General features: G+C 39.9%; 1 protein-coding gene across 4 annotated transcripts in view; it reads right to left on the bottom strand.

Moving 5' to 3' along the window:
• The window catches only part of ARHGAP32 (Rho GTPase activating protein 32), a 749023-nt gene that overhangs the window by 586617 nt on the left and 149227 nt on the right, over positions 1-13179 (bottom strand). For all 4 annotated transcript variants that reach the window (XM_053691545.1, XM_053691546.1, XM_053691547.1 and 1 more), the window contains exon 2: positions 2319-2427. In XM_053691545.1, coding sequence (XP_053547520.1) covers positions 2319-2427 — 109 coding nt within the window. The remainder of the gene's footprint in view (positions 1-2318; positions 2428-13179) is intronic.

Below are 13179 nucleotides of genomic sequence, written 5' to 3'. Positions count from 1 at the left end.
ACCCTCTGCTTTCTCATCATCTTCCCTTGTACAGACTTTAGTATGTACGCTCATGAGTCCACCTGTCCTGTATACGTACCTAAGGCAAGGTGTTCTACATTAGATAAAGAAACTCAAGGGTAGGGCAACTATGTTATATGTTAGCTCCATAAGAATAAATGATGATGATGATGATGATGATGATAATAATAATTAGATAGGCTATTGGTAACACAAATATAGGTTAGATTGGTGTCAATGATTACTGCGCTTAGTTTTAAAACACGTATATCTGAAGATATCTTTTAACTGTTGATGATGTTTGAAAGAAGTTTAAATACAGTGATGACTTTCTTAAGTCTGATGGAGTCTAGATAGGTATCTAATTGACATTGCCATTAACATTATTAAAATGTTGCAAATGACAATATCATGGCTTGCAAATAGCCAAATACAGACATAAGAATGGCTAAATTCTAAATGAGCTTCTTGTTAGGGATTAACCACTTAGCTTCCACTAACAACTGCAACCCATAGATTCATAATGGGAAGCAGCCGTATCTAGAGGAGGAGGGGGGGGGGGGTAATGACCCATAATCAACAGCTTAGCTGCTTGTCAATGTCTTTTCATTCTGAATATACTCACATTATCAGTGCTAGCCAAATCACAAGTTTGACCTTGTACATATAAAATGTTTCAATAGTAAAAAGTCTGGTGTCAAAGTAGCATAATGTTACTATGGTTTACTAGTAAGGGGTTAAAAGCTACTAGCCCAGAAGGAAAAAGTTATACATATATACACTCACCGGCCACTTTATTAGGTACACCTGTTCAATTGCTTGGTAACACAAATTGTTAATCAGCCAATCACATGGCAGCAACTCAATGCATTTAGGCATCTAGATGTGGTGAAGACGACTTGCTGAAGTTCAAACCAAGCATCAGAATGGGGAAGAAAGGGGATTTAAGTGACTTTGAATGTGGCATGGTTGTTGGAGCCAGACGCGCTGGTCTGAGTATTTTAAAAACCGCTGATCTACTGGGATTTCACGCACAACTATCTCTAGGGTATATATAGAATGGTCCGAAAAAGAGAAAATATCCAGTGAGCGGCAGTTGTGTGGATGAAAATGCCTTGTTGATGTCAGAGGAGAATGGGCAGACTGTACGAGATGACAGAAAGGCAATAGTAACTTAAATAACCACTCGTTACCATCTCTGAATGCCCAACACGTCAAACCTTGAAGCAGATGGGCTACTGCAGCAGAATACTACACCGGGTGCCACTCCTGTCAGCTAAGAACAGGAAATTGAGGCTACACGTTGCCTGGTCTGATGAGTCTCGATTTCAGCTGCAACATTTAGATATTCAGATGGTAGGGTCAGAATTTGGCGTAAACAACATTAAAGCATGGATTCATCCTGCCTTGTATCAAGGGTTCAGACTGGTGGTGGTGGTGTAATGGTGTGAGTGATATTTTCTTGGCACACTTTGGGCCCCTTAGTACCAATTGAGCATTGTTTTAACGCCCCAGCCAACCTGAGTATTGTTGCTGACCATGTTCTTCCCTTTATGACTAAAGTGTACCTATCTTCTGATGGCTACATCCAGCAGGATAATGCACCATGTCACAAAGCTCAAATCATCTCAGACTGGTTTCTTGAACATGACAATGAGTTCACTATACTCCAATGGCCTCCACAGTCACCAGATCTCAATCCAATAGAGCACCTTTGGGGTGTGGTGGAATGGGAGATTCACATTATGGATGTGCAGCAACTGAGTGATGCTATCATGTCAATATGGACAAAAATGTCTGAAGAATATTTTCAACACCTTGTTGAATCTATGCCACAAAGAATTAAGGCAGTTCTGAAGGCAAAAGGGGGTCCAATCCGGTACTAGCAAGGTGTACATAATAAAGTGGATGGTGAGTGTATATATACTTTCACAAACATACACATACATACATATATATATATATATATATATATATATATAAAGCATTGTAGGAAGAGAGGGCACTCACAGGATTTAGAATGATCAATAATGTTTATTTAGAATACATCATGAGAATTCATAGTCGACGTTTCGGCTCATTCAATAAGCCTTCTTCAATACCAATTTAATCTCAATTCGGCTAACACGCCATACTCCCGATGAAGTGAGAAAAGCTATTTGACAGTGTATATATGTGTGTATATATATATATATATATATATATATATATATATATATATATATATATACATACACATATATATATATATTTTTATTTATTTTTATTCAGGACACAGAACAGTAAATGGACCTTTACTAGTGAGTTTTCAGACTTACCATTGCACTAATTGTCTCCTCCCAGTCGGGTCTCTCCCGGGGGTGAATACTTCTTGGCAGCTCTGGAACAAAATCATCTTCTTCCATATGCAGCGAGGACTTCATTATTCTGCCAAAACATAAAAAGTAACAGAGTTCTCAAAATGTTCCATACGGTAGAAATTGTCTAGTGAAAGTAAACCAAGGCCAAGAGAAACAAAACCCTTCAGTGCTCCTGGCCTCTAGAGAGGCTTCAAACATATTGCAGAACAAATAACCTGCATTCTCTTGTGGTTCAGAAAAAGATTTGATAATCAGACTGTGAGCCACAAGATTTTGGTTCAAGACAGGGCAAGTCTGTTTATTCCTGTACTGTAGGGAACAAAATTTCTGCCTCGGGGTTGGAGCTTAGTAAAGTTTTGTACTGAACACAAATCACACAGAAACAATACCTGAAAAAAAAAAAAATGCAGCTCTTACTCCATACTTTCACCTGTCGGAATCAGAGCTTTGCACTTAAAATCTACAAACTACAGTGTTGGTCTCATTTTATAAAACATTATTTAACTCATTTTCTGGTCTGTCCACTTGTTAGTTTCTACAGATCTTATCTTATCATAAGGACATGGAAACTAAATCATTTCTTATAATATGTTATGCAAATGTATTTTGTTTGAATATACAATTTCTTAAAGGGACATTAAACACTAAATAAATGCTAGATAGAATGATGCCTTCAAAGACAAGATTAGACTGAGAATAGCATGTACATGTATTTTGTTAAAATGTCATTAGTTGATAAAATAAATGTAAAGTTTTAGTGTCTATAAAGCAATGGGAGTTGCCATGTTGTAACTTAGGATTCTCTCTCTGCTGAGACCAATTAGAGACAGTTATAAACACGTCTCAAGAGTTCTGCACTTCCACATCTAACAGGAACTAAAAAGCTCAGTTTTCAGAATGAAATTATGAATAAATGAGACAAAAGTAGTAATGAAAGTTTATTGCAAATTATATACAGGTATACGTCACTTTACAGCGCCTCACTTTACAGCGCTTCACTTTACAGCGCCTCACTTTACAGCGCCTCACTTTACAGCGCCTCACTTTACAGCGCTTCGCTAATACAGCGCTTTGTGGAGCTGAAGTTCAACCTCCAAGGATTTTGAAACAGTGCTGTAATCATTGTGAGATTGCGAGACAAGTGACTGGCGCCATTTTGTTATGCTTAGTACACTCTGTTTTCAGCATTACAGTGTAATCTGTGTCTCAGTGCTATAGTCTGGCAAATTTTACTACAGTAATTGTCACTATTTTACAGGTACAGTATTTATTGACTACTAATTGAATACTGTGCTATTAGTGTTAAACTAAACATAGCACTATTGCACCCTAATATTTGTTAGTTCAAACTTGTTTTCAAGTCTTTAAACACACTGGCAAGTGAAAAGAAAGCTATAACTGCCTTGTTTTACTTTAAGTCACTTTACAGCGGGGCTCCGGTCCCTAACCAGCTGTATGAGCAGGGTATACCTGTATATATCATTTTATATTACCATCTCAAAGTGTTTAATGTCCCTTTAAGGTAAAATGATACTATTACAACAAAGCAAAGTAGATCAATAAGACAAAGTAGAATGTTGTTTATAATTGCATGTTCTATCTGAATCATGAGTAAAGTACAATTATGACTTTACTGTCTTCAGCTTTCTCCTCCCATTGCGGTTTCTTGTTACTAGTGTATTACACAAATCCTCTACAAAGCTGGTAAAGTCATACCGCTCAATATTCAGAGCCTTGACGTGGGACGGAGGAGCTAAGGCAGTTTATGGAAATGGCTTGGTAATAAAGCAGGGGTAGTCAGTGGGTGTGACTGATTGCTCGAAGGTGGAGCTGGGACACTAAACCCACATTATTTCTTTCATAATTCAGACAGAGCATGCAATTTTAAGCAACTTTCTAATGTACTCCTACTATGATTTTTTTGTCATTCTCTTTCTGTCTTTATTTAAAAAGCAGGCATTTAAAGCTTAGAAGCCAGCCCATTTTAGGTTCAGCACCATGGATAGCGCTTGCTTATTGGTGACTACATTTAGCAAACCAATAAGAAAGCATAACCCAGGTCTGAACCAAAAATGGGCTGGCTCTTAAGCGTTACGTACCTGTTTTTTAAATAAAGATAGCAAGAGAACAAAGAAAATTTGATAATAGGAGTAAAATATAAAGTTGCTTAAAATTGCATGCTCTGTCTGAATTATGAAAGAAAAAAAATTGGGTTTAGTGTCCCTTTAAATAACTCTGGATTCACATAGCAGGTTGGGGCAAGCAGCAGCTAAAATATTATTTCAATTGAATAAACTATTGTTTTATTTTACCTAACTTTACATGAAAGAAAAAATAAACTGTTGTGGTTCAGTTACATTTACTTTTATTATGAAATTTACTTCATTCTCTTGGTCACCTTTTCGGGAAAGCATACCTAGGTAGGCTCAGAAGCTGGCATTCTGCTAGGTCCCAGTAGTGCGTTGCCACTATGGAGCTGACTTTGGCTATGTGTTTAACCCCTTTACAGTCTTATTGGTTTATTCATTGAGACTAATTAACAATTAGGTGCCTATAAATAGAATATCACCAATATTACAATAAAAAACAGTCAACTGTTAACCCCTTTGTGACACAATGGATTGCCGCTCACTCTGGTAGGTGAAGGGTTAAAGCAAATTGTCCTAACTGCAGAGGAAGCAGATTTTGCAAGCCAGACATCAGGATGGGGCATTTTGCACCTGTTCCACATACAGTTACTTCTGACATTCCAGCTGAAGAATTCCCATTCCATAGCTGCCAAAAAATCCAGGTGGTGATATAGATTCCTCACTTATTAAGCAAACATTGCTGGCAGCCTTGCATTTATTAAAGCTGTGGAAAGATATACAGGCTCACAAGTGCCTAATTATTAATAACGGTTTATCCTCGCTACCATAGCAATTTAGCTACAGACAGATGACCAGCTACACTCTCCTGGCAGAAGTCTTTAAAATGAAATTACTACCCAACTTGTAGAATCCCGAGTCAGGATTCAGGTGTTTGTAATAGCATGGTATAAGCTCACATGGTAAAGGTGGTTACCACTGCTCAACATAAAAACAATGTGCCACATTACAGTTAATCTCAATAAATGACAGATTTTCTGCAGATCTTAAAAGGGATACTAAACCCAGATTAGACCCCTTTAAAAAGTCCAGAGGATATGAAGAAAAACCAAAAGATATTATTCTGAATTTACAAAAAATAAAGACATTTTAGAAGGGAAACTTAGAAAGAAAAATAGAGATGAGCAAGATTATTCACAGATCGATGCCCCGGTGACACACAGTGATGAGAATAAAGAAATAGAAACTATTGATGAAACTAATTTAAGACCACAAGGGGATAAAACTAAAAATAAAAAATCGCTTAAAAGTTTTTCAAAAGAAATCGAAAGGAAAAGAAAAATATACCGGACAAAGTGAAATAAAATTTAATGAATCTGGTAATCATAGATTTTATCATCAAAATAAAAAATATGTCCAGAACCACAAATATGATAATAGAAAACAAGGTCCCTATAGAAATCAACAATATCCTAGAAGAGAACTCCAATACTATAAAGATGACCAAAGAGAGAAAGACTATAGGTGGAATAGAACATACCACACTAATGTGGGGAGATCAGATAATTACTATCAGCAAAGGAAATTATAATATGAGAAGAAATAACTATCAGAATAATTGGAGATTACATACAGATAACAGATATAGTCTACTAAGAGAGAGAATAGAATAGAATGAAAGTGAATTTATGAATAAACCAAGTACATCAAGAGATTTTTTAGGGGTAGAACAGAAAACAAATACGAAATTCAGAAGAGAAAAAAGGGACAGAGAGGAAGAAGAGGAGGAGGAGCTAGACGAAAGAGAGAAACAAAAGAGGATAAGATCAATACTGAAGGAATATTTAATTTAAGTAAAATAAAACTAAATGAACAGTTTTGAGTAGAGGAATGACATTTGCACCAACCACTAAATTAAATAAATTCGAAACATTAATAAACATTAATGAATATATTAGAAAACTCACCCTTAAGATATTTTTTAAAAACCCACTTGAGAATGCAATTAATAAAGAGACAAATGAAACAAGCACCTACCAACATACTAGCTTGAAAAATAAATCCTCTTTTTATCACATTAAGGACAAGGGAGATCATCTTAATTTATTTGAGAAATGGGTAAAAAAACAATTTGGAGAAATGGAATAGGAAAAGTAAATATATTAATTTCAATCTATCTAAAGAAGAAAATAGGGTATTACAGGATTTAAGAAACAATAAAGAAATTATAATAAAACAAGCGGATAAGGGCAGGGGGATTGTCCTGATGGACACAGTAGACTATTTAAAAGAAGCCTCCAGAATATTGGATGATAAAAATACATATAAAAAGCTGTTAACAAATCCGATAAAATTACAGAAGGAACATTTGGATAAATTATTACTTGATGCCAAATATAAAGGGCTTCTAAATGATAATGAATATAATTTTCTGACAATCAAGTTCCCTAGAACCCCAACCTTTAACTTTCTACCTAAAATCCACAAATCCCTCACTAATCCACCAGGACGCCCAATTATATCAGGGATTAACTCCTTAACCTCTAATCTATCAAAATACATTGATACATTTTTGCAACAGTATGTGGTGAATCTACCAGCCTACTTAAGAGACTCCACACATCTACTAAATTTATTGAAAGAGGTGTCTTGGAGTTAAAAAACAGAATTTATGTTTACCTGATAAATTACTTTCTCCAACGGTGTGTCCGGTCCACGGCGTCATCCTTAATTGTGGGATATTCTCTTCCCCAACAGGAAATGGCAAAGAGCCCAGCAAAGCTGGTCACATGATCCCTCCTAGGCTCCGCCTACCCCAGTCATTCGACCGACGTAAAGGAGGAATATTTGCATAGGAGAAACCATATGATACCGTGGTGACTGTAGTTAAAGAAAATAAATTATCAGACCTGATTAAAAAACCAGGGCGGGCCGTGGACCGGACACACCGTTGGAGAAAGTAATTTATCATCAGGTAAACATAAATTCTGTTTTCTCCAACATAGGTGTGTCCGGTCCACGGCGTCATCCTTACTTGTGGGAACCAATACCAAAGCTTTAGGACACGGATGAAGGGAGGGAGCAAATCAGGTCACCTAAATGGAAGGCACCACGGCTTGCAAAACCTTTCTCCCAAAAATAGCCTCAGAAGAAGCAAAAGTATCAAACTTGTAAAATTTGGTAAAAGTGTGCAGTGAAGACCAAGTCGCTGCCTTACATATCTGATCAACAGAAGCCTCGTTCTTGAAGGCCCATGTGGAAGCCACAGCCCTAGTGGAATGGGCTGTGATTCTTTCAGGAGGCTGCCGTCCGGCAGTCTCATAAGCCAATCTGATGATGCTTTTAATCCAAAAAGAGAGAGAGGTAGAAGTTGCTTTTTGACCTCTCCTTTTACCAGAATAAACAACAAACAAGGAAGATGTTTGTCTAAAATCCTTTGTAGCATCTAAATAGAATTTTAGAGCGCGAACAACATCCAAATTGTGCAACAAATGTTCCTTCTTTGAAACTGGATTCGGACACAAAGAAGGCACGACTATCTCCTGGTTAATGTTTTTGTTAGAAACAACTTTCGGAAGAAAACCAGGTTTAGTACGTAAAACCACCTTATCTGCATGGAACACCAGATAAGGAGGAGAACACTGCAGAGCCGATAATTCTGAAACTCTTCTAGCAGAAGAAATTGCAACCAAAAACAAAACTTTCCAAGATAATAACTTAATATCAACGGAATGTAAGGGTTCAAACGGAACCCCCTGAAGAACTGAAAGAACTAAATTGAGACTCCAAGGAGGAGTCAAAGGTTTGTAAACAGGCTTGATTCTAACCAGAGCCTGAACAAAGGCTTGAACATCTGGCACAGCTGCCAGCTTTTTGTGAAGTAACACAGACAAGGCAGAAATCTGTCCCTTCAAGGAACTTGCAGATAATCCTTTCTCCAATCCTTCTTGAAGAAAGGATAGAATCTTAGGAATTTTTACCTTGTCCCAAGGGAATCCTTTAGATTCACACCAACAGATATATTTTTTCCATATTTTGTGGTAAATTTTTCTAGTTACAGGCTTTCTGGCCTGAACAAGAGTATCAATAACAGAATCTGAGAACCCTCGCTTTGATAAGATCAAGCGTTCAATCTCCAAGCAGTCAGTTGGAGTGAGACCAGATTCGGATGTTCGAACGGACCTTGAACAAGAAGGTCTCGTCTCAAAGGTAGCTTCCATGGTGGAGCCGATGACATATTCACCAGGTCTGCATACCAAGTCCTGCGTGGCCACGCAGGAGCTATCAAGATCACCGATGCCCTCTCCTGATTGATCCTGGCTACCAGCCTGGGGATGAGAGGAAATGGCGGGAATACATAAGCTAGTTTGAAGGTCCAAGGTGCTACTAGTGCATCTACTAGAGTCGCCTTGGGATCCCTGGATCTGGACCCGTAGCAAGGAACCTTGAAGTTCTGACGAGAGGCCATCAGATCCATGTCTGGAATGCCCCACAGTTGAGTAATTTGGGCAAAGATTTCCGGATGGAGTTCCCACTCCCCCGGATGTAATGTCTGACGACTCAGAAAATCTGCTTCCCAATTTTCCACAGTTAAACACTAAAAAACTCTAAGCCATCTCCGTGGAGATGTTGCCTGTACAACGGCAAAGAGAATGACTGGGGTAGGCGGAGCCTAGGAGGGATCATGTGACCAGCTTTGCTGGGCTCTTTGCCATTTCCTGTTGGGGAAGAGAATATCCCACAAGTAAGGATGACTCCGTGGACCGGACACACCTATGTTGGAGAAATACATAATGGTTACGTGTGACGTGACCTCTCTTTACACTAACATAGAACACAAATTGGGATTAATAGAGGTTAACCATTTTCTTAAAAAAAAGACACTAATTTAAAAATTGAACAGTGTGAGTTTATTTTAAAATGTATAGAGTTCATTTTATCCAATAACAGAATTTATGTTTACCTGATAAATTACTTTCTCCAACGGTGTGTCTGGTCCACGGCGTCATCCTTACTTGTGGGATATTCTCTTCCCCAACAGGAAATGGCAAAGAGCCCAGCAAAGCTGGTCACATGATCCCTCCTAGGCTCCGCCTTCCCCAGTCATTCGACCGACGTAAAGGAGGAATATTTGCATAGGAGAAATCATATGATACCGTGGTGACTGTAGTTAGAGAAAATAAATCATCAGACCTGATTAAAAAACCAGGGCGGGCCGTGGACCGGACACACCGTTGGAGAAAGTAATTTATCAGGTAAACATAAATTCTGTTTTCTCCAACATAGGTGTGTCCGGTCCACGGCGTCATCCTTACTTGTGGGAACCAATACCAAAGCTTTAGGACACGGATGATGGGAGGGAGCAAATCAGGTCACCTAGATGGAAGGCACCACGGCTTGCAAAACCTTTCTCCCAAAAATAGCCTCAGAAGAAGCAAAAGTATCAAATTTGTAAAATTTGGTAAAAGTGTGCAGTGAAGACCAAGTCGCTGCCTTACATATCTGATCAACAGAAGCCTCGTTCTTGAAGGCCCATGTGGAAGCCACGGCCCTAGTGGAATGAGCTGTGATTCTTTCAGGAGGCTGCCGTCCGGCAGTCTCATAAGCCAATCTGATGATGCTTTTAAGCCAAAAAGAGAGAGAGGTAGAAGTTGCTTTTTGACCTCTCCTCTTACCAGAATAAACAACAAACAAGGAAGATGTTTGTCTGAAATCCTTTGTAGCCTCTAAATAGAATTTTAGAGCACGAACTACATCCAAATTGTGCAACAAACGTTCCTTCTTTGAAACTGGATTCGGACACAAAGAAGGCACGACTATCTCCTGGTTAATATTTTTGTTAGAAACAACTTTCGGAAGAAAACCAGGTTTAGTACGCAAAACCACCTTATCTGCATGGAACACCAGATAAGGAGGAGAACACTGCAGAGCAGATAACTCTGAAACTCTTCTAGCAGAAGAAATTGCAACCAAAAACAAAACTTTCCAAGATAATAACTTGATATCAACGGAATGTAGGGGTTCAAACGGAACCCCCTGAAGAACTGAAAGAACTAAATTGAGACTCCAAGGAGGAGTCAAAGGTTTATAAACAGGCTTGATTCTAACCAGAGCCTGAACAAAAACTTGAACATCTGGCACAGCCGCCAGCTTTTTGTGAAGTAAAACAGATAAAGCAGAAATCTGTCCCTTCAAAGAACTTGCAGATAATCCTTTCTCCAAACCTTCTTGAAGAAAGGATAGAATCTTAGGAATCTTTATCTTGTTCCATGGGAATCCTTTAGATTCACACCAACAGATATATTTTTTCCATATTTTATGGTAGATTTTTCTAGTTACAGGCTTTCTAGCCTGAACAAGAGTATCAATGACAGAATCTGAGAACCCTCGCTTTGATAAAATCAAGCGTTCAATCTCCAAGCAGTCAGTTGGAGTGAGGCCAGATTCGGATGTTCGAACGGACCTTGAACAAGAAGGTCCTGTCTCAAAGGTAGCTTCCATGGTGGAGCCGATGACATATTCACCAGATCTGCATACCAAGTCCTGCGTGGCCACGCAGGAGCTATAAAGATCACCGATACCCTCTCCTGTTTGATCCTGGCTACCAGCCTGGGAATGAGAGGAAACGGTGGGAACACATAAGCTAGGTTGAAGCTCCAAGGTGCTACTAGTGCATCCACTAGAGTCGCCTTGGGATCCCTGGATCTGGACCCGTAGCAAGGAACCTTGAAGTTCTGACGAGACGCCATCAGATCCATGTCTGGAATACCCCACAATTGAATTATTTGGGCAAAGATTTCCGGATGGAGTTCCCACTCCCCCGGATGAAATGTCTGACGACTCAGAAAATCCGCTTCCCAATTTTCCACTCCTGGGATGTGGATTGCAGACAAGTGGCAGGAGTGAGTCTCCGCCCATTGAATTATTTTGGTCACTTCTTCCATCGCCAGGGAACTCCTTGTTCCCCCCTGATGGTTGATATACGCAACAGTCGTCATGTTGTCTGATTGAAACCGTATGAATTTGGCCTTTGCTAGCTGAGGCCAAGCCTTGAGAGCATTGAATATCGCTCTCAGTTCCAGAATATTTATCGGGAGAAGAGATTCTTCCCGAGACCAAAGACCCTGAGCTTTCAGGGGTTCCCAGACCGCGCCCCAGCCCACCAGACTGGCGTCGGTCATGACAATGACCCACTCTGGTCTGCGGAAGCTCATCCCTTGTGACAGGTTGTCCAGGGTCAGCCACCAACGGAGTGAATCTCTGGTCCTCTGATCTACTTGTATCGTCGGAGACAAGTCTGTATAATCCCCATTCCACTGACTGAGCATGCACAGTTGTAATGGTCTTAGATGAATTCGCGCAAAAGGAACTATGTCCATTGCCGCGACCATCAAACCTATTACTTCCATGCACTGCGCTATGGAAGGAAGAAGAACAGAATGAAGTACTTGACAAGAGCTTAGAAGTTTTGATTTTCTGGCCTCTGTCAGAAAAATCCTCATTTCTAAGGAGTCTATTATTGTTCCCAAGAAGGGAACTCTTGTTGACGGAGATAGAGAACTTTTTTCTACGTTCACTTTCCACCCGTGAGATCTGAGAAAGGCCAGGACAATGTCCGTATGAGCCTTTGCTTGTGGTAGAGACGACGCTTGAATCAGTATGTCGTCCAAGTAAGGTACTACTGCAATGCCCCTTGGTCTTAGCACCGCTAGAAGGAACCCTAGTACCTTTGTGAAAATTCTTGGAGCAGTGGCTAATCCGAATGGAAGTGCCACAAACTGGTAATGCTTGTCCAGAAAGGCGAACCTTAGGAACCGATGATGTTCCTTGTGGATAGGAATATGTAGATACGCATCCTTTAAATCCACCGTGGTCATGAATTGACCTTCCTGGATGGTAGGAAGAATTGTCCGAATGGTTTCCATTTTGAACGATGGAACCTTGAGAAATTTGTTTAGGATCTTGAGATCTAAGATTGGTCTGAATGTTCCCTCTTTTTTGGGAACTATGAACAGATTGGAGTAGAATCCCATCCCTTGTTCTCCTAATGGAACAGGATGAATCACTCCCATTTTTAACAGGTCTTCTACACAATGTAAGAATGCCTGTCTTTTTATGTGGTCTGAAGACAATTGAGACCTGTGGAACCTTCCCCTTGGGGGTAGCTCCTTGAATTCCAGAAGATAACCTTGGGAGACTATTTCTAGCGCCCAAGGATCCAGAACATCTCTTGCCCAAGCCTGAGCGAAGAGAGAAAGTCTGCCCCCCACCAGATAAGGTCCCGGATCGGGGGCCAACATCTCATGCTGTCTTGGTAGCAGTGGCAGGTTTCTTGGCCTGCTTACCTTTGTTCCAGCCTTGCATTGGCCTCCAGGCTGGCTTGGTTTGAGAAGTATTACCCTCTTGCTTAGAGGATGTAGAACTTGAGGCTGGTCCGTTTCTGCGAAAGGGACGAAAATTTGGTTTATTTTTAGCCTTAAAAGACCTATCCTGAGGAAGGGCGTGGCCCTTACCCCCAGTGATACCTGAAATAATCTCTTTCAAGTCAGGGCCAAACAGCGTTTTCCCCTTGAAAGGTATGTTAAGCAATTTGTTCTTGGAGGACGCATCCGCTGACCAAGACTTTAGCCAAAGCGCTCTGCGCGCCACAATCGCAAACCCTGAATTTTTCGCCGCTAATCTAGGTAATTGCAAAGTGGCGTCTAAGGTAAAAGAGTTAGCCAACTTAAGTG

This window comes from Bombina bombina, chromosome 8 (assembly GCF_027579735.1).
Source record: "Bombina bombina isolate aBomBom1 chromosome 8, aBomBom1.pri, whole genome shotgun sequence".
Classification (NCBI taxonomy): domain Eukaryota; kingdom Metazoa; phylum Chordata; class Amphibia; order Anura; family Bombinatoridae; genus Bombina; species Bombina bombina.
This window is presented reverse-complemented; position numbering and strand designations above follow the sequence as displayed.